This window comes from Phoca vitulina, unplaced genomic scaffold (assembly GCF_004348235.1).
Source record: "Phoca vitulina isolate PV1807 unplaced genomic scaffold, GSC_HSeal_1.0 scaffold94, whole genome shotgun sequence".
Taxonomy (NCBI): Eukaryota; Metazoa; Chordata; class Mammalia; order Carnivora; family Phocidae; genus Phoca; species Phoca vitulina.
Genome location: NW_022589797.1, coordinates 3,458,497 through 3,478,521, shown reverse-complemented (window position 1 = coordinate 3,478,521; position 20,025 = coordinate 3,458,497). Strand labels below are relative to the sequence as shown.

The window sequence follows — 20,025 nt, the reverse complement described above, 5'->3', positions numbered from 1 at the left end:
TGAGGCAAGGAAGGGGTGGGAAAACACGACTGTGAGGTCCTGGGTATCTCCAGAAGGGGACTGGTCACGTCACAGCACCAGGAAGAGGCAACAGTAGGATTTGAACCCAGGCACTCTGGTCTCTCTTAGGCACATGTCAGGTGTGTTATGCATGTTAGTATGTATGTATCTGTGTGGATATGTGCATCTTTGGGGACAGAAGGGTGTTCCACTTAACCCAGACCTTCTGGCTTACAAAGCCTTCTAAGGCAGCACTTTGTCCAAAGGACCAGAGTCTCGTCTCCTGTTTGAAGGTCAGATCTGAGCCCAGGGCCACCTCTGTTCAGGTCTGGAGCCCCTAGGGATCCTTCTAGCCATCACAAGGATGGGTGGGGACAGCCATGGCACTGTGGGGGCTATAAAGTGCTGCCCTTCCTGCTCCTTTTGCCCAGTTGGTCCCACATTCCCAGCTCCATCAGCCTGGACAGCAAGGGTGACCCCTCCTGCACCCTGGTTTCCTCGGACACATTTCTTCCAGATGCCAAGTCAATCCAGCCAGCATGTAAGAGGTAGCTGGTGCCTGATGCTGGGGGCGATGAGGAGGAGGCACCCGGGGTACATAGTGCCTCAGGTCCTTGAGTCACAGCTAAGACCCTGGAGAATATTTACATTTCCTGGGGCCGACAGAAATCTTATTTTGTAGAATACCCACTCAAGTTACACTGTGAACACCTTGTGGAAATGGCTCTGAGGACGATCTCAGAACTACCGCAGCATTTGTTGACCATGGCAGAATGCGGCCCGAGACTCGCTAGGAAGAATGTTATTTTGATGTGGCCCCAGCTGCTCTGTACGTATTAAGTGCCTGTGCCAGTATGTCAGACACAAGCCTCAAAACCAGCAGATCCCGGGGAGGCGGGCGGAGCACAGTCAGGTGAGCCCCCCGCCCCCCGAGAGGTGACAGACCTTTGCTTTCTTCTGATCCTCCCAGCAGTCAGTCCCAAGCATTTCCCTCCAGCCCTGGGAGAGCCCAGACCCCGGAAATCAGAAAAGAAACCACCTGAGATTACAAAGATAAGGTCATTTATTCACGTTATATTACTGGATTTTAAAGACAAAAATACAGTTGTTTTGAACACCAAGGTCACACACACACACACACACCCCCCCCGCCCACTTACAATGGTAAATCCATACATTTGCATACATGGGAAATCAAAATACACAACAGGTCTCTAGGACAGGAAAGCTGCCGCCCCGGCTGAGTGGGGCACCCCACGCCCAGCCCTGAGGTCGGCAGAGCCCCTGCCCAGACTGAGAGCCAGCACCAGCATTTCCTTCACCCTCTTGTGCCACTGCCATCCTCTTTCCCAAAGGCCACTTTACAGGGTCACCAGCAACAGGACAGAGAGAAACAGAGAAAAGACGCAGCATACAACAACTTCATGGTGACTACTTCCAGGTGAAGGAAATGCTCCCTGAACCCTCAGCCTTGAACTTCTCAGGGAGGAAACAGGACCTGCAGCATCTTAGGGACCAGGCAAGCATCCAGGCCTAACCTTGGGCCCAACTGGGCCCCCTGAGAGCACCAGAAGGTCAGCAAATGGGCAACAGGTGAAGCAGGATTTCCCTTGGTTCTGAGAATGAACCACATACTTGACTATTCCAATGGAACGTAAAGGGACAGGAAAACAAACAAAAGTCAGAATTTTCTTTAAGAGCAAAGTAAGTAAAAAGAAATTACCACCCAGGGTATTTGTCTCCTTTCTTTTAAGGCACTTTGGAAAAGTCAGGATCTGGAGACGGAAAGAGAGGTCTTCATTCTTTGCATTTCCCAAAACTCCCTCTCAGTGCGGTCATTCTTGGTTCCACTGACATCGCTGTTCAGGAATGGGGAACTGACAGAAAGAATACTCTTTGCATAGCCCAGCTGCTTCTGCAGCGGAAAATAATTTTTAATCAATACAAAGGCTTCTGGAAAAAGAACCATGTGAGCATCCAAGATGCTCAAAGCGATAAAGGCACAGGTAAGCCTGGGGCTGGGCACCAGCTCAGCCTCCACACTAAGGGCTGGTTCCCAGGAAGTCAGGGGTGGGGCTCCAGGCTGCCACCCGCTGAAGCGTCAACTCTGGGATTAGACAGCTGAATCTTTTGCCCTTAGCCCGGCCAGACTGGACTTGGCGAGGGCGCCCAGTGGTAGGAACGCCCTTGTGCATCTCGTCCCAGAGAGGCTAAACCTCTCCCAGCAGAGATGGGTTTGGAAACGGCACCCCTGTGGATCAGCCTCCCTGGAGTGGGAGCACCTGCTAAAAACCTGAGGGGGATGGGAGGCTTTAGGCACCAGAGTGGCTGTGGGGGAGTGTGGGAGGGTTCAGCTCAACTTCTTTCTAGATCACTAATTAAAAGGCACATTCATGCTGGAGAATGAATAGTTTGTTTGACCCTGAGTGCCACAGGCAAGTTTGAGGGAACAGGCAAGAGGCAAAGGAACAAAAACGGGGAGGAAGGAAGGAGAAAGGCAAAAAAAAAACGGAGGAAGGTGTGGGGAGGAGAACGGGTCCTGCAAGGTAGGCCAGACAGTGCGGCCAGCACAGCCGAGGAGGCGGCCCCCAGACTCCACAGGGGCCAGAGCAGTGACTTCCTCCCCCTCCAGGGACTCATGGGGCCAGTAAACACCCTGATTGCTGTCATTTACAACTCCACAGCCTAGGGCCCCAAGGGGAGGTCCCAGGGTGGGTTGGAAGAGGGGTGGAGGTCCCTCCCACCTGGGGAGGGGAGGGAGGTGGGGAGCTTTGTGTAGCAGGCCTAGGCTTTCGCCTCCCCCAGAGGTCTAGCAGGATAACTCTGACCAGGGAGGCCTTACCCTCAAAGGGCCTAAAGGTGATTCTGCTCTTCACAAAACCTGGCCTGCCGACTAAATCAGAGGTCCATTCATGGCCAGTACAGCATACATTATTTTTTCCCCTAAAAAATGCTCAACCCCCTCCCCACATTTAAAACACCACAATAAAAATACATAAGAAATTCAAGTTTATATAGCATGCTCAGAAAAATAAATTGCCATGATTTAACACTAAATAGCTAGGCAAATCTGGATCAACACAAAATCAAGCTAGATCATAATTAGAACCCGATTTGTTCTTTAAAATACTACAAACTGCTTTTTTAAAAAAAAAGTCTTTACATTCAGAAATCAGACAATCTGGAGAAAGGCCACTGAATGTGAGAACACCCAAGACTGCCTTGTTCTCAGTGTCACCAAGAACACTAAAGCTGCCTTGGAATTCACACATTAGCAGGGCAAGAGGTCCAAGGCTCAAGTTTTAAAATCCTTTTGCTACGAAGACACACGCACGCACACACAGTGATTGTAGCAGTTGCATACCGCTAAAAGAAGGTAGGGAAGGGGTAAAATGAGAATGGTTGAGATTGTGTTTTTCTGTTAAAATATGCAAACAAAAAACATCACACCAATCTGATTTCAGCAGCACTCTCCAATTTTTCATAAAGTAATAAGAATACCACAATTTAAAGCGAAATTCTCACCTATTTCACAACAACTTAGCAGTTTATCACTGGGAATGAGTCCCACAGTCACCAAATTTTGGGCTGTGTACTGATTCTTTGGGGTGACACTGTGAACATGCCGAGAATCCCCCAAAGGCTGATGGTTTCTACATTTACAAATACCTTGTAGAGCTAAGAAGTCACATGCCGAGCCAAGTTGGGGGCAAAATATCCCACTCGTCCTGGTCATCTGGAAAGGCATCTGAATGATGAATGAAGGGGGCCTATCACTCCGATTGTTAAGAATGAAAGGGACCAGCCCAGCAGATTGGCAGAGACACAGAGCAAAGGTCCCTGGCCATTTTCAGGTCTCTTATTAGTGTACCAAAATGCTAGCTCGGTGTCCCGATGTCCACTGTGATTTTGGTATACAATGGGTTTCTCTCTATGTCCAACACCTTGTAAGTGAGTGTGTTCAAACCATCCGAGAGCATGGTCTCCTTTGTATGTGCAATTCGGTCAAACCTACAAGGAAAAGATAGGCAAAGGGTTGGTGTCCAAACAGAAATCTTAAGGAAAAAGCATTAAACATTTGTCCTTCATCACATGCCCACCTACTCTACCAGTCCCGTGGACAGAACCCTCCCTCCCTCTCCCTCAAGGCATGGAGCCCTCTCCAGAGCCTCATTCCTGCGGCCTCCCCATCTGAAAGGAGAAAGAAGGAATGTAAATGAACACAGAACACACCTCTGAGGATTGGGCTCATTTTTCTTGTCTCTTGAGTGGCGGATCATCCGACACTTGCCAACCACAGCATTTGGGCGAGATACGGACATACCTCTAAAAACTAATCTGCAAGGAGTAAAAGGACAAGTCATCATTGTACAGCTGCCATAAGGCTTGGGTCCAAAAGCCCCAGCTGCAAGACTTGTGCGCCATCCACCATCTTGTTTATTGTTCTCACTCAACCCATACCCCGGCCACTGGGGTACTGGTTCAAACACACACTAAATCCCCAGGTCCTTTTACCACAGGTTCTGTAGTCTGTGTTGGTGACTGTTCTGGGCCAGGCACTGGGGGTGTCTGCCCTCACAGAACTTAAAGTGCACACTTAGAACACAGGACCATCAGTGTCAGGATGGAGGCAAGGAGGGGAGATAGGGTTGAGCACTTGAGGAGAAGCCACTCACTTTCCCTGAGCAAGACTAGGCAGAGCCAGTTGTGAAGATGAAGGGGTGCCAGAGCATTTCAGGCACCCAGGGCAGCTGAGGCAAAGACAGAGGGACAGAGCAAACACAGGGCCCTCAGGGAGCAACACAAACTTCTGGGGACTTGTGGACAGAGTCTGGAGTAGGAAATGGTCAGAGATGAGGCTGGAAAGAAGGGTGAAGGCTACATGATGGAGGCCTTCCCAGAGCTTTATAGCATGCCAGTGATCAGTGCCGGTGTCTGAAAGGGACATAATATACAGTTCCCCAAAGGTTTTTGGCCAAAGGGAAGTCTCTCTGATAAGCACCATAAGGATGGAGAGCAGAGAACAAGGCGAGAGGCAGCCAGAACAGGATGGAAGATTTTGTGTAGGTCTGGGGGAAAAGGAATGAGGGCCAAAGCCAAAGCCTTGACAGCAGCAGTTCAAGTTAGTTAAGAGGCAGGCCTGGCTGGTCCTGGATGACTTAAAGGTTTCTTCTGGCCTCGGCTCCCCCGGTGCTGATCTCGTGCCCGGCACAGTTGCATAAGACACAGGTCCTTTATCTTTCAAGAAAGCTGCTCCACAAATCACTCTGCCTTCTAGTCCCTCCACCCTCAGGGTTCCCTCCCCACTAACCCTCTACACCGCTCAGATCTGTGGCATCACATCGGCCCTGAACGCCATCCCATGGGCCCCATGTTTGCCCAGGTGGTGCTGTGGAAGCAAATCTGTCTGGACCCCCTACCCGGGGCTTCAGCGGCCTCCCCACCGGGCCTGCAGGACACAGTGCTCTGTATGCTGAAGGTGCTTGATCATCAATCTGCATGCGCTCCAACTCTGGTTTCTCCCAGGCCGATAGTAAAGACTTGGGTCTATGACAGGTTCTCGCACCAAGCTAAATGTGACTGCCTTGGGTGCTGCTCTGACACACACCTTCTGGGAATGGATCAAATAATGTACTCCAATTCAGGAACGTGCTAGGGTTTATTCTGATATCAAGCTCAGCGACAAGCTCAGACTAGCTCCCGGAGGGAGAAGGCACTTCTTATCCATGGGCGGCAGGGTTGAAGTCTCCATGGCCAGGGAGAACTGGGCAGAATGTGGTTTCAAATGCCATTAGAATTTTTTTTTACCCTCTGCAATGACAACCCCCATGATAAAGGCTTACCAGCTTATAAGGAGCCCCTGGGGTGTGGGTGGGGCGGGGCTGGCAGTGGAGAGATGGTTGCTGGGGGAGGGGGGAGCTGTTCACAGAAGTTCATTATACTACTCAGTCCTCTTTGGTGTATGTTAAAAATGTTCCAGAATAAACAAATAACAGAGAGATTCTGTAAAGGAACTTAGGATCCCGCCCAAAGAAACTTATTTCATAATCAAACGGGACCACAATGAAATGCTGAATTTTTGCAAAGGACACATGTTTACTTCTTCAAGACAAAACAGCATGTGGTATAAAACAAAGTAAACTCAACCCTTCACTTGGTTCTCATTTTGCATGTTCCAAGGCTAATGCAAAAATCACAGAAGCTAATCTTCCTAAAGACATTCTTCAGCACCTATGGTCCTACTGCGGGGCACACTTAAGAATGTGGGCCAAGGGGCACGTGGGTGGCTCAGTTGGTTAAGCATCTGGCTTCGGCTCAGGTCATGATCCCAGGGTCCTGGGATTGAGTCCCTCATCAGCCTCCTTGCTCAGGGGGGAGCCTGCTTCTCCCTCTGCCTGCCACTCCCCCTGCTTGTGCACTCTCTCTCTGATAAATAAATAAAATCTTAAAAAAAAAAGAATGTGGGCCAAGTGGGGACTGTATCCCACCCGAGGAGCAATCCTTACAGAATAACCAGGTGCTGATTGAAAAACTGGGAGTGAAAGGAGACAGAGAAGAAAGAGATCTAAGTTGTGACCATTACCTGTTAAAAATGTCATCATCTTCACCTCCCCAGCCCCAGTAGTTATTAGGAAATCCATTGATGGTGAGAAACTGTTGTTTACTTAGAGCAGAGACACCTCCAAAATACTGAACGTAAGGTAGGCTGGGGGAGAAACACACACACAAAGACCAGTGGTTAGGTAAGTCTTGACTTTTCAAAATAAAGCATGCTCAAAGCATAAACACTTCTAGTGTTATATTTATTCTCTGGAACTTCTTAATTGGGGATTTATGAGGGTTTTCTTTGTTCTGTTTTTCTATCAGACTCAGATGATCTTAGAGAAGACACAGATATCAAAAAGTAGAATCTTGCTCTAAGAATACTATGTTGCTTCTGTGGTTACCTGGAAAATTAGCCAGTGACAAAAGCATAAGCCCACTTCTTGTGCGCCGTTCAGGAATCTGCTTTTCCATGTGTCCTGCTCCTGCATGGGAAATCTTTATCCAGGAGGTCCTGGAAACTGAGACTGGGGTAAAGCCTCCCTGTGCCCACCTGGTTATGCCCTCCCTTTCCACCCTCAGCCCATCTACCAGTCTAACTTTCATTCTTCACAGGCATACTGGTTTCAACACTGACCCCAACAGTCAAAATAGTATTTCTGAAAATCTGCTCAAATAACATTTTCTAGAAAATTTCTACCACATCCTGACTTAGCAAAATGTGTAAGGGTGAATCTATTTTGACACATTTTCAAGCAGTAGGGCATCTGGACGCTCATCTTTCCACACCTTTTGATATTTTACTATTTCAACGGTGATGAAATGTTAAGATTCAGGTCACGTCCAGAAGCCTGGCAAAGGCTTTCCCATGGGGCATTTAAAGGCTGTGGTTTTTGTGATGACCTTGTGTGCAGCACCAAACTACACTAGGGCTCTTATTGGAATCCAAAGCGACTAAAAATCCATCACACAGATTAAGGAAAACTCTAACTCGGACTTCGAGGGGGAAGTCAGCCAAACCATACAGAACATATGGAAAAAAAAAAAACTGCAATTATTATTTTCAAATACATTCAGAACATCTGACTGTGAGTATCCACTAGGATCCCCAGGGGCCTGCTTTACTGAGTCAAAGGTGATCTATCTGTAATTAGGTGTCATCACTTAGGTGCCCAGTCACCCACCGTTGGCGTACCTCACACTACAGTCTGTGCCTGATTACAAGGGGGGTTTGAAGCAGGTGGCCAAGCCAATAAGCTTTCTCCCAATCAGTGTTTATACAAAAAGGACTCTTGGTGACCTCACAGGAAAGTACATGCCAAGATGGTGAGATCCGGTTTCGCCGTCTGTGCTGGTTTCTCTGACCAACCGCCTGCCCCCCAAGCCTGACTTGTTCTGGGTACAACAGGCCTGGTGCTGTGGCAAAGAAGGAAGGCGTCACCACCACGCTTCAAGAGGGGAATGCAGAGGGGGCAGGGTTTGAGCCTGTGTATCTCAAAGAGAAGAAGATACACAAACAGGGAGGTAGGGAGGGAAGATAGGAGGGTGCAGGGTGATGTTTACAGCCCAATTCTCCCCTCCTTAAGACAGCAATTTAGGCGCTGGTCTGGGGGAAGGACTTCACAGCATCCCTATTTTCTTTTCTTTTCTTTTTAATTAAGTAGGCTCCGTGGCCAACGTAGGGCTTGAATTCACGGCCCCGACATCGAGAGGCACATGCTCTACCAACTGAGCCAGCCAGGTGCCCCTTAGCATCCCTGTTTTCATCTCCCAGCCCTCGTTCCCATGGCAAGGGAGGATAGAAAGAAATTATGGGAATAAAATGAGTCTGAAAGACAGCATCTGTATGGAAACCAAGGGACTGCTGGTCAGCACAGGCCTCCAGACTGGGGTGGTCAGCCTAAGCCAGGGATGCCTAGCACTCAGCTTCCTGGGACTTCAGGCTGACTTAAAGCAGTGAGGGAAGGGTCAGTTTACTCAACTAATAGGTGATTTAAAACAATTTTATGTTGCCTGGTGATGGGTATTGAGGAGGGCACGTTCTGCATGGAGCACTGGGTGTTATGCACAAACAATGAATCATGGAACACTATATCTAAAACTAATGATGTAATGTATGGGGATTAACATAACAATAAAAAAAATTAAAAAAAACCAAACAATTTTATGTTAATATAAACATGGATAATTATGGAACAAAATGCAGATTTATTTTTTTAAGATTAAAAAAAAGGACTACAAGGATACTTTCCACCTACAACAATATGCTTTGGATTATACCGCTGCCCTTGGGGACAGGCATCAGTCGGCCTCCTCAATAGGGGCATTTTGATGGAAAAGTCTGGGTCCCAATGTCCAGACAGAAGCCTGTGCTTTGCAGGGAAACAGTATCATGTTCTTTCTTAATTAAGTACCAAGGTACATCTGCTAAGGTACCCAAACCCAAGAATTTACTGGGGGGAAACGATTCCAATTTGCTTCCCAAACTGGGTGGGGGGGGAGGGGATAGAAGAAAGCAAGGAAATACAGCATCTGTTTGGAGCCTCCAGGCTAGAGCCATCCCAAACACAAACACTCTTCTTGCCTGGATGTGCAGGGATATGAGTGTTTCTGAATTTCACGTTCCTCCTCAAACCGTGACTGACTCTGGCCTTAAAAAGCACCCTATTCTCAGGGGAAGGATTCTCCTCTGGAACCTAAAGAGATACTCCTGGGCTGGCGGAGCTGCATTTCCTAGTCGTCAGGTTTTCCATAGCTTCTGGTGGATATCTCTTACCTAAATCCAAACTTATCCATGGCCACAGAGATGTGCCGTGGCTGTGAGAAACACCTGTAGGCGTTGTGGTCGTTCATTGGAATGAGGTCCACATCGCTAAACACAAAGCAGTTGTAGTCATAGTCCTTCAAGGCCTCTTGAAAGCCAATGTTGAGGAGCTTAGCACGGTTGAACATGGTTTCTCCAGCCTGGGGCAGAAACAGAAGAAGTGCTATCAGATATCATGAGGCCACTGAACAGAACACTCACACGGACTGGTCACCTGCCGACTACATGTGATCCTTAGTCCACTCATTTTTTCTGCTCTCACTTTACAAATCAAATGGCATGCCCTGCGTCAGCACTCCCTCTTCTAGGAATTGAATTATGTAGGACTTGCAAATACGCAAAAATGAACTTGCTCACCATGGGATTTTTATCACAGCAAAAGATTGCAAACAATGCCATAAGCATTGCTAAGGAACTGGTTAAATAATTTATGTAACATCCACATAATGGGATAGAGTTGTTAAAAAAATAAGAAAGCTCTTAAAGGAAATGATTTTCAAGATAGTATTGTTAGGTGAAAAAACATTTAAACATATGTGTCATATATTTAATATACTTTATATAGACTAACTCCCATAAAGATAGCCAGAAAACTGGTACCTATGGACTTTCCACTTCTTCCGTCTTTGTATGGTTGATTATGGGTCTGACTATTGTGTGCCTTTGCAGGTGTCTGTCATTAAACTAGGTACCAGAGGGGGCGCCTGGGTGGCTCAGTCGTTAAGCGTCTGCCTTCGGCTCAGGTCATGATCCCAGAGTCCTGGGATCAAGCCCCGCATCGGGCTCCCTGCTCTGCGGGAAGCCTGCTTCTCCCTCTCCCACTCCCCCTGCTTGTGTTCCCTCTCTTGCTGTATCTCTCTCTGTCAGATAAATAAATAAAATCTTTAAAAAAAAAACAAAAAAAACCCCTAGGTACCAGAGAAATATGGTGAACCCAAGTCAGTCTCTGCTCTCATTGTGTTCACAACCTAGGGTAGGAAGCTGTGTGATACATGCTATGATAGAAACAGAGTGTATGAGAGAGAAGAGGACACCTGCTTCAGGATGCCAACCACTGGGTGCCGAAGCACCAAGTCTGTTGGTGCAAAGATACTTCATATTTTATTTACTTATTTTCAGCTCCCCCCACTAGAATATAAACTCAATGAAAGCTGGTATTTCTAACTTTTTATTCACCTAGTGCCTAGAACACTGCCTGGCATACTATAAGAGCTCAATAAATAACTGCTGGATGGATGGATGGATAGATGGATGGACGGATGGATGGATAGATGGATGAGCAGACCAAGGGATGGGTTTCAACAAACAATGGCAGATGACAATTCTGGGAAGCTTCAGCCAAAGGGCTCCCTCAGGGTTACCAGCAAGAGTGTCTGCTCTTAACCCCGGCCCCAGGGTAGTAAGGACAGTGACAGCATCAACACGGCCACCCTTACATCTAGCAAGCGGTCCACAAGCCCTGCCATTCGCGTACTCTCACCCCAGCCAGAATCCTCGCAACAACGCCATGAAGAAACTAAGGTACAAAGTGACACAGCCCATGCCGGACCCAACGCTGAAGTCCTCACCTAGTGCTCTCTCCCAATATCTCTTGGGGTCAACAAGATCAGGGCCTTCAACTTTGGTGGAAAGTATATCTCACAGGGGCCTGCAGTGGCTATACAATCTCAAAGGTGGGGTCCCCAGCATCCTCTCTCTAGGCCCCCAAGAGAGGCTTTGGAAGCTGTGCCCTGCAGGCTGCCTGTGCGAGTACAGAGCGTACGGGCAGCGCCACAGCCACCCAGCTCAGCTGGGTGACTCCGAGAAATGAGCCACTCAAGGAACACAAGTATCAGGAAGTCAGCCAAGAGGACAGTGAATGAATTAAGGAAACATTTTATACAAGAACTCCTTCCTTCAGCCCATGACAAAGCTTTCTAACCACACACGGTGAAAGGAGAAGGCTGAGCCCAATGGCACACACTGTTCTTTAGTTGTACCCACCGGTTAAGAGTCATTCAGAATCCTGCCTTCAGCTAATTCTCTGTAAGTCTTGAGGCGAAAAGAAGTTTAAAGTTTAGAAACTAGATATGAAAACTATAAAGGTGTTGTAATTACTATTATTACAACACACCGCTGAAGTTCACTGGGAGATGTGACATGCAAGGTATAGGATAAGTGTTTTACATGCTTTTAAACATCTCAACAGTCTTGTAACAACCTTCATCCCAACCCAGACTTACTTCACTCTTCCCAGACCCTTCCCCCTTCTGGCAATTCGGAGAGAGATCTGCACCTGGTACTTTCCATCTTGCTCCTCTAGCCCCATGAAGACCCTAAGAGTTAGCTTTCTCTGAATATTTTCAAACACAGTGCAGCCCCACTGATCACTTTTCCAACAAGTCAAAGGGTGTTCCAACAAAGCCTTTTCACACTCAGGTAATAGACTCCTGAGGGTGGCCACGCAATGCTCCCTTCTCTTGGTACATTCTCTAATAACAGGGGCAGGGAGCTCTTGATGGCCATGCCCAAACCACAGGGGCTGGCCTGCTAGCCATGACTGTTTGAACTAAGCAGATGTCTGACTGAGACTATACTAAGCATTTTTCCTCTCCCAGGAACTGCCAATTTGGAACCATGAATGGGCACCTCTGGCACCACACCCCAAGAACAATGGTAGCCTAGAGGAGAAACCCAAGGAGCAGATCTATCCTACCCTTTTCCCTACTTGTGGCATAACAGTTCCTTCAACTCAATAAGGCACTTCAGTGTCTGGTCCACAGTTAAAATTAGTCAGCCAGTTTTCTAAAATAGCCTGAACTGTGTATCACTCCTCTCATCCTGGCTTCACCTCTGTGATTCGGTGGGGGGGGGGGGGGGGAGGCAGGGGGGCGGGGGAAGGCGGGGTACATTCTTTCAGGTGTAATTTCCTACCAGGGCCCTTAGGAACATCAGAGCAGCAGAATGGTAGATAAGGAAAGTATGTGTCTTCCCCTTCCTCCCCTGGGATTATAGAAAAGTCAACTCTAGGCTTCTTTGGGTGAAATGGTGTAACACCTTGGGTAACTTTCTTGATAAGAAAGACAGGCCCTAGCAAGCCTGTCCAACCCCACCACTAACAGGAGGTGGGAAGACACCCAGCCTTCATTCCTGCCTCTTCTCAATAGGCACATGCATCCAGTGTGTCTGCTACTTCCTTCCCTCAGGTAAATACTTATCAAGCACCACTACCATCCAGCCACGCCAAATACATAGCTGTGACGGACACATGCTTTTTTTTTTTTTGACACATGCATTTTTATCCCAGGAATGCCTACTTCCTGGCTTCCTAGCTATGTGACTTTGGGTAAATCACACCTCTAGGTCTCCATTTCCTCATCTGGTTATTTGGATGCCAACAGGTGAGTTTTATTAGATGAGACAATGCACGAACAGACCTTTCCACACTGCCTGGCAACAAATGTCAGCTACTATCATTATTATAGGAGTAGGTCTTCCCATCCATCTTGAACAGACCTTTCAAATTGTCTCCCAGAAATCCAACATGGAGACTTCCCCTTCTCTAGTGTTTGTGTGTGTCCTTCCCAATCAGCTTCAAGAAACTTCCCAAATCCTGCTTCTCTGACGGGGGGCAGGGGGTGTCCAAAAAGGATTAGGGCTCAAGTGAGTTAGCCTGTGGCTCACAAAATGAGAATCTCTATAGCAACAAGAGAAAGTCTGAGACCTTTAGAGGTATGATATGCTCGGGAAGTCACACATGAAGAGGAACTGGTGCTCTGAGAGCAGGGGTCCCTCTGAAAGGCCGAGTTTTTTAGTACAGGTTTCGTGTTACTTTGGTAGATAAGAGTTATACACATCCATTCCGTCAAGGGCAACTGGCTCCTCTTAAGAGAAGGAGAGGATAGAAGAAAGAAGAAAGGACAAAAATGGTATGACATTCCCACAGCTGGACAGAGAAGCTGTCTCACTGATCAAAGCTCACAGAAAAACCTATAAACCTTTTATGACTGGGCCTGTACCTAAAAATGGGTGTAACAGTCAGTCAAGCAAAGCCAACAATACCAGAAGGGAGAGGACAAGCTCCTCAGGGAGCAGAAAGGAGGAAGAGGCTGCCTTCAGACACCTCAAACAACAAACCCAGGGCCTTTCTGGCAGATCTACATGGCAGGGACAGATGTCCTAAGAAACATCAGAAGCGACTTGGTCTCTTTAAGACTGTTAACACCTTTCTCTAGAGCCCTCATTTATACTAAGGAGAGCAAGTGGTATGTCCACTGAAAACGGAACCCTCATATACTGATGGTGAGAATGTGAAATGGTGCAGCCATCTTAGAAAACAGTCTGGCAGCTCCTCAGACTGGATGGATAAACAAAGAGTTACCACATGATCCAGCGATTCCACTCCTAGGTATATACCCAAGAGAAATGAAAACTTATGTCCACACAAAAACTTGTCCACAACATTCATAACAGCATTATTCAAAATAGATAAAAAGTAGAAACAAACCAAATGTCTGTCAACTACTGAATGGATAAATATAATGTAGTATATCCCTACAACGCAATGTTATTCAGCAATAAAAAAGAGTGAATACTGAGACATGCTATCACATGGATGAACCTTGAAAACATCATATTAAGTTAAAGAAGCCAGTCACAAAGGACCACAGATTGCAAGATTTTGTTTATATGAAATGTCCAGAACAGGCAAATCTATAGAGACAAAGTATATTAGTGGTTGCCCAGGCCAGGGGAAATGAAGGGATGTAGAAGCTAAGAAATACCAGGTTTATTTTTGGTGCAATGAAAATATTCTAAAATTGATTATGGTGATGGATGCACAACTCCTGAATATACCAAAAGCCACTGGATTATGTACTTTAAATAGGTGAATCGTATGGTATATAATTATATCTCAATAAAGTGATTATCAGAAAGAAAAAAAAAGTTAAGAAAAAAGAGAAAGGCTAGCTCCAGAGGCAGAAGAGGACCAAGGATCATATTTCTCCTTCTATCTCATATATTCATTCTTGTCATTTATTAGCTGTAGGGATACAGAAAAGGAAAAGACACAGGCCCAGCTTTTGAGTAGTTCTGAGTTAAACAGGCAATTATAATGGGCTGATGTGGAAATGAAGACACTGATCAAGTCCTAGGGGATTGGAAAAGCATGAGAAGAGTGTTCCTAGAAGAGAAAGCAGCATTTGTCAAGGCTGTGGGGGAAAAAAAGAACCATTCAAGAAGCTACAAGAAATACAGAATGGGGAAGCCAGAATAAGACATGAGGGTGAATGTGGACTAAATCCTGCCGGGGAGAGGGAGGCTGAGAACTCTACTAATGTACTCAGGCTTTGTCTTTTATTTAGGCCATGGGGAGCCCTTGAAGATTTTAAACAAAGATTATGTTTTACATGTCAAGGAGGGACTTGTGCCCTATCCCACAACTGAAAGCAGGGAGATCTGTTTGGAAGCTGTCGCATGATTCACATGAGAAACGGAGAGTAGGCAGTAATGGTGGGCAGGTAGAGAACACCTTCCTCCAAGGGCTAATGCAAGGGCTCCACGTTCCCATTTCGTGCCTCACCTGCTCCCTGGGCACGTGCACTGTACCCACAAGCAGCCTTCATGGGGCTTTTAGAATAGGTACCAGAGTCTGGTCTAATCCCCAGGCAAATCCTGACTGTGGTTAAGGCAAGAGTGGCTTCTCCTTATTACGGCAAGACACACGACCAACTGCAGAAGGCCATGGCCTCTCTGGACCAAGTTCTAACAGTCTAAAGGATTGGTTAAACCACCCTGCCTTCCCTGGATGTTAGGCCCATGTGTATACACCAGTAGACACTTCCCCCAACCATGACAGCTTGGGGACTGACCACCTGGCCCCTCCTCCACCAAAAGACACAGCAACAATGAGGTTGGAAACAGCAAGCCAAAGCCAAGACTCAATGCATCAGAATCTCTATGTGATGGGAGAGACAATTTTGCTCCCATACACATGCCCTGGCCCATCACAAAGACACACACACACACGAACACACACACACACACACACACGCCCCCTTCTCAACACCGATAGTAACCCACAGGCTCTCAAACCCACAGCTCTGGAGGTAGGGCTACAGTCAGTGGAAATGCTTGCTGAAACGCCCCTTGCATGCTTCTCTGTGCCCAATCAGACACCAAGAGAAAAGGCACAGGCCAGTGGGTGGCAGGAGAGCAGAGGAAGCTCTGGCTGGGCGGTCCTGTGGCAGGACTGACCCGCGGGCCTACGTGTGGACCCCGGGGTAGTAGACAGGCTGGCTGGGAGGTGATCCCTGGAGAATTGCTGGGATTATACAAACGCTGAGTTTGTGGAAGGCTAATATCCACTCACCCATGATTTCACAGCAGTTGGGCCTCCGCTCTTAACCATAATAATATGGTAGCCTCGAGCTTGGAGAGGGCTCTCAACAAAACCTGGACTTGAGACTTCAGCTCTTCACCCAGGGAGTAAAGGAAACGGGGCCCTTCAGGGTCAGAGAGTTGGGGTCGGGGGGTGGCTCTCTTTTTGCCAAAGTAACTGGCAAGAGTGAGTACATCCTTGGCCCCCGCTGGACTAGAACACAGGTCAGAAGCCCTAGGTTGCCTTCAGAGAGAACTGAGCGAATAGAACAGCCCAGCAGGGATTCGGGGGGAGGTGAGCACAGAGAACAGAGTTTTTAAACTCCAGCTCCAGAGGAGCCATAGTAGGATGTCCTTCTTCCCTGGATCTGAGGCCCTGAGATCTGACTTTCTGCAGGAAAACATTTTAGAAAATAAAGGGCTTCTCTTTCAGAAAGCAACTTGACCATTTATATAATGGACTAGAAACATGTTTAAACTGTTTCTGAACCCGTAATTCCGTGCCGGAAAATCTAGCCTGTGGAAACAATTCTAAATGTGGAAGCAAGCAAGCACCAAATAAGCTTCTGCCTCAGGGATATGCGTTATGGTGTCACTGACACCAGCGAGAAAGTGGCAATTGTCTGAATGCCTTGTAGTAGAGGGACGGCTAAGTTCCTTACGGTAGAGCTGCGTGCTTAACGACTAGGGGAGCACGGACGGTGGAGATTATGAAGGCTATGAGAGAACACGGGAAGATGCTGATGACACGGAACTGAAGAAAAATGCCGGACACAAAAGGATATACACACACAGCATGAGCTCAATTGTGGCTTAATTTAAAGGCAAAGTATCTCAGACCTCTGCACGACAGGCTGGCTCCCCACAACCTCAGCATTTCCGAGCGAGCCTACAGAGACTACGACCTTGCGTGGGGACCCCGGGGCCCGGGCTCAGGTTTGATTTGGGGCGTGTGGACATTACCAGGGTGGCAGCAGTGGTGGTGGCGGCGGCGACGGCAGTCACAGCAGGAGTTAGGCCGGCACTCCTCTCTCTCTCTCTCTCTAGGAGGTGGAGGGCACAGAAGAGGAGGTAGGTGGAGAGTAAGAAGCAGATCACAGAGAGGAGCTCCTCCTTCAGCTTGCTTTGCTACAAACAGGATTAACAAGTAAAAGCAAAAGGCCCCCACTAGAAGGAAAAAAAAAGAGACAAGGATGGATGCAAGGGAGAGAGGTAAGGAAGAGAGGCAATGTCAAGGCTGTGAAGAAAAGCGGGGGAGGAGGGGCATTCTGACCCTTGTTTCAGGGCAAAGGCAAATTCCTAAGAAGCTGTCACGCCCCGTCATGACATCACAGGTTTATAGGGAAAATGATGTTTCCCAGAACAATGTCCAGGGAGGCAATTCATGTCTGTGAGTACCTGTAAGGGCTCTGCCACATTCCCCAGGAGAACGGACCAAGCCACAGATAGGGAGAGGGGAAAACACACAGCAAAGGAAACGACCAGTCACTGGGACTGCACACGAGCTCTGGTGGGACACAGACTTCCCACAACACTCCTGTGCCCCAGGATCCAGAACGTCCCAGTGCTCAAGGAAGGGGGTGCTGCAGGATGGGACTGGCCCTACTACTCCCGAGCCCCATTCCTGCACACATCAATCTGGGTGCTGACAGCTTCAGGAGAAAATGGAAGGCAGGGATGGGGGGATGGTGAACAGATAAGACCAACACAGAAACCAAACCAGTGGGGGCCATCGGCCCAGGCAGTTGTCCTTCTCCACAATGGGATGGACCCATGAGTCTGATTCAATCTAACTCGTCTTGGCTTCAAGTAGGAACCAGCTACTTGGCCCAGTAACAGGAATAAGTTGCTGAGGTGTGGTGACAGTACTCTTACTCACTGAGGGTACAAAGGGCTGTCTCCAAACCTGGCCATACTTGGTTCCAGACAAGCAGACTGGAACTACCTCACAACAGTGCACAGACAAGAAGGAAGAGGGAAAAAAATTCCAAAGTCAAAGAATCCTCAGGCAGGCCCCGCTCTGCTGCACCCCCAGGCTTTCAGACCTGGATTTACCTGTCAGCATGACAACTGGGCAAGCCTCCTTTTGAGGCTGTTACTCCAAAGCTGCTACTCACCTCTCATGACCCATGGGACTCAAGGTGTTGTTGCCAAGTGGATATGGAGCTGTTACCCAGTGAGGGGAACGAGTGTGTTCGGGACTGAACGTGGCAAAGCAAGGCATTCCTTAGGCCTCAGGTCATCTCTATCCAAATCCCAGCTCTGCCACCCAGCCAACATGGGGCCCCGAGCAAGCTGCTTACCTTCGTGAGCTTTCTCTCAGCAGAAACAATGAGAGTACCCATCTGCCTTACTGGGGGGCTGGTAGGGTCAAAATTCAAAGTGAAGACCATGAAAGAGGTTCAGTCCAAAGGACCATAAAGTCTATGACCATCAATGACCACGGGGCTAAAGCAGGTTCTGTGCATTTTTCCTGAAAAGCAAGGTCACCCTGAGGGCAATGTCCCAGGCAGCCTGCTCTGGTCAGGAAGGAGGAGGAAGCTTTGGAGAGAGGCCCCAGGGAAGGGCTGTGTAGGTTGGTTCCCAAGGGTCATGACCTGGCCTGACTGGGAAAGGAGGCTTCACTTCCAAGAGGAACAGACCTCACCAGAGAACCAGGAGCAAGGGGTCCTGAGGATGGGTGTTCAGTAAATGGGCAGCAGTCACAGGGAGCAGCTTCTATCTCCAAACCCTGACTGACCACTGGACTGTGCATGGAGCTATGTGGTCAGGAAGGCAGAGGGAATCAGACCTGAGGGGCCTGGGGTTTAAAGGCCACAGGCCAGGGAGAACATGCACACACAGAATCAGCCCTCACCCCTCACTAGAAAGCATCGAGTGGCCTGTGGGAGAAGTTGACTCTACTCCAAGGTCTCAGAGAGCTAAGGTGGGGGTGGGGAGCCGGGGGTTAAATGGTGGCTAGAAAGAAAGAACTAGGTCAAGGAACACAGGGGACAGGCACACAGGGCAGAGGGGGTAGCGTAAGCAAATGCACAAGGAGGGGAGCACAGAGTGTGTCTCAGTGAAGATGGAGAGTCCAGTGTGTCTGTCATGTCAAGTGTGTCTCAAGGAGGGCTGAGGAGGAAGTGACTAGAGGCAGGTCATGGGGGGACCTAGACGGTCTTAGATACCAAGCTCGGCGCTTTGGACCCTTTAGACCCTTGGCTGTAGGCAGTGGGGACATAGTCAAGGGCTTAAAGAGTAACATGGTCAGAACTAGAAAGATCTTGGGCAGCTAGTGAGATCAGAAGCACCAGAGGATACACAAACAGAATCGGAGAGACCGGTCCCGGGCCCTGACTCAGGACAAAGGCTGCACGGTTATGACAAAACTAGCTGACCAGCCGGGCCTGCATTCCTCACCCGTTTGGTAATTTTTATGCTGGTTAGCTTCACAAACATCCTCTATTTCGTATGTACGGCCTTTACTACGAGGTGGTAACCTGCCTTTCCTTCAGCCTAGGTGGTTTTACAGTTTCCTTTCCTCATTGAAGTATGAGGAGTTACAGTGACCGTCCCGCATCTGCTCTGACGTCCTGGTATCCAGCGCCGCACCAAGTCCCCAGGGTCGGACCACAGGTGGGACAGCGTTGCCACAGAGCAGCACCCTTGGCTCCAAGAGGGTGGACATGCCAGAAGCCGAAGGGGAGGCTCGAAAACTGCGGGGAGAGGGCAGGAGGAGTGCTGAAGACCAGAGGACTAACAGCAATCTCAGCTGGTAAAGCCTTCCCCGATCCCCTCCACCCCACTTACTGTGAGATGCAAATTGTTATGGTAATTGGAGGGGCCTAAACCAAAAGGGACTGGTTAACATGGACACGGGTAGGAACCACAAAAGCTCATGAAAGCTTATCCCTGTGTGCGGAGCTTGAGACACAACCCTACTCGGAAGAAGCTGTTGGGCTTGACATGGTCCCTAAGTCCCCTGAGATTCTGTTTTCTGTCACTATCCACTATCCTCTGACCCCATTGAGGCCGTACAAATGGGAGGGAGGGTCTTGAGGCTGGTACTGAGTATGGGTGAAGCAGGAGGCAGGGAGAGCAGTAAAGAGTTCATCACTATAGCACTGGGCAGAAAAAACAGGCAGGGAGAAAGGAGGGGTGAGTGGGGAGAAGGAACGCAAATTATAGCAGGGACAGTTAATGTTTACTGAGGGTTCGCCCTGTGCCAGGCGCTTTATAGGCCCCATGTGCAAATACCAAAACCTCTCCCTCCCACCAATGAGGAAACAGAGGTCTGAAGAACTCAAGCCTATGGT

At 48.4% G+C, this 20,025-nt stretch overlaps 1 protein-coding gene across 2 annotated transcripts in view; it reads right to left on the bottom strand.

Moving 5' to 3' along the window:
- Positions 1-1,041: 1,041 nt before the first annotated feature.
- B4GALT1 (beta-1,4-galactosyltransferase 1) overlaps positions 1,042-20,025 on the bottom strand; it is a 53,844-nt gene continuing 34,860 nt past the window's right edge. Inside the window, exons 3-7 of one of the 2 annotated variants that reach the window (XM_032396773.1) lie at positions 16,691-16,855; positions 9,320-9,507; positions 6,584-6,706; positions 4,234-4,338; positions 1,042-4,011 (exon numbers count right to left, since the gene is read on the bottom strand). In XM_032396773.1, the coding sequence (XP_032252664.1) occupies positions 3,879-4,011; positions 4,234-4,338; positions 6,584-6,706; positions 9,320-9,507; positions 16,691-16,855 (714 nt within the window). In that variant the 3' untranslated portion in view covers positions 1,042-3,878. The remainder of the gene's footprint in view (positions 4,012-4,233; positions 4,339-6,583; positions 6,707-9,319; positions 9,508-16,690; positions 16,856-20,025) is intronic. The other variant, XM_032396774.1, reaches the window with a different exon arrangement.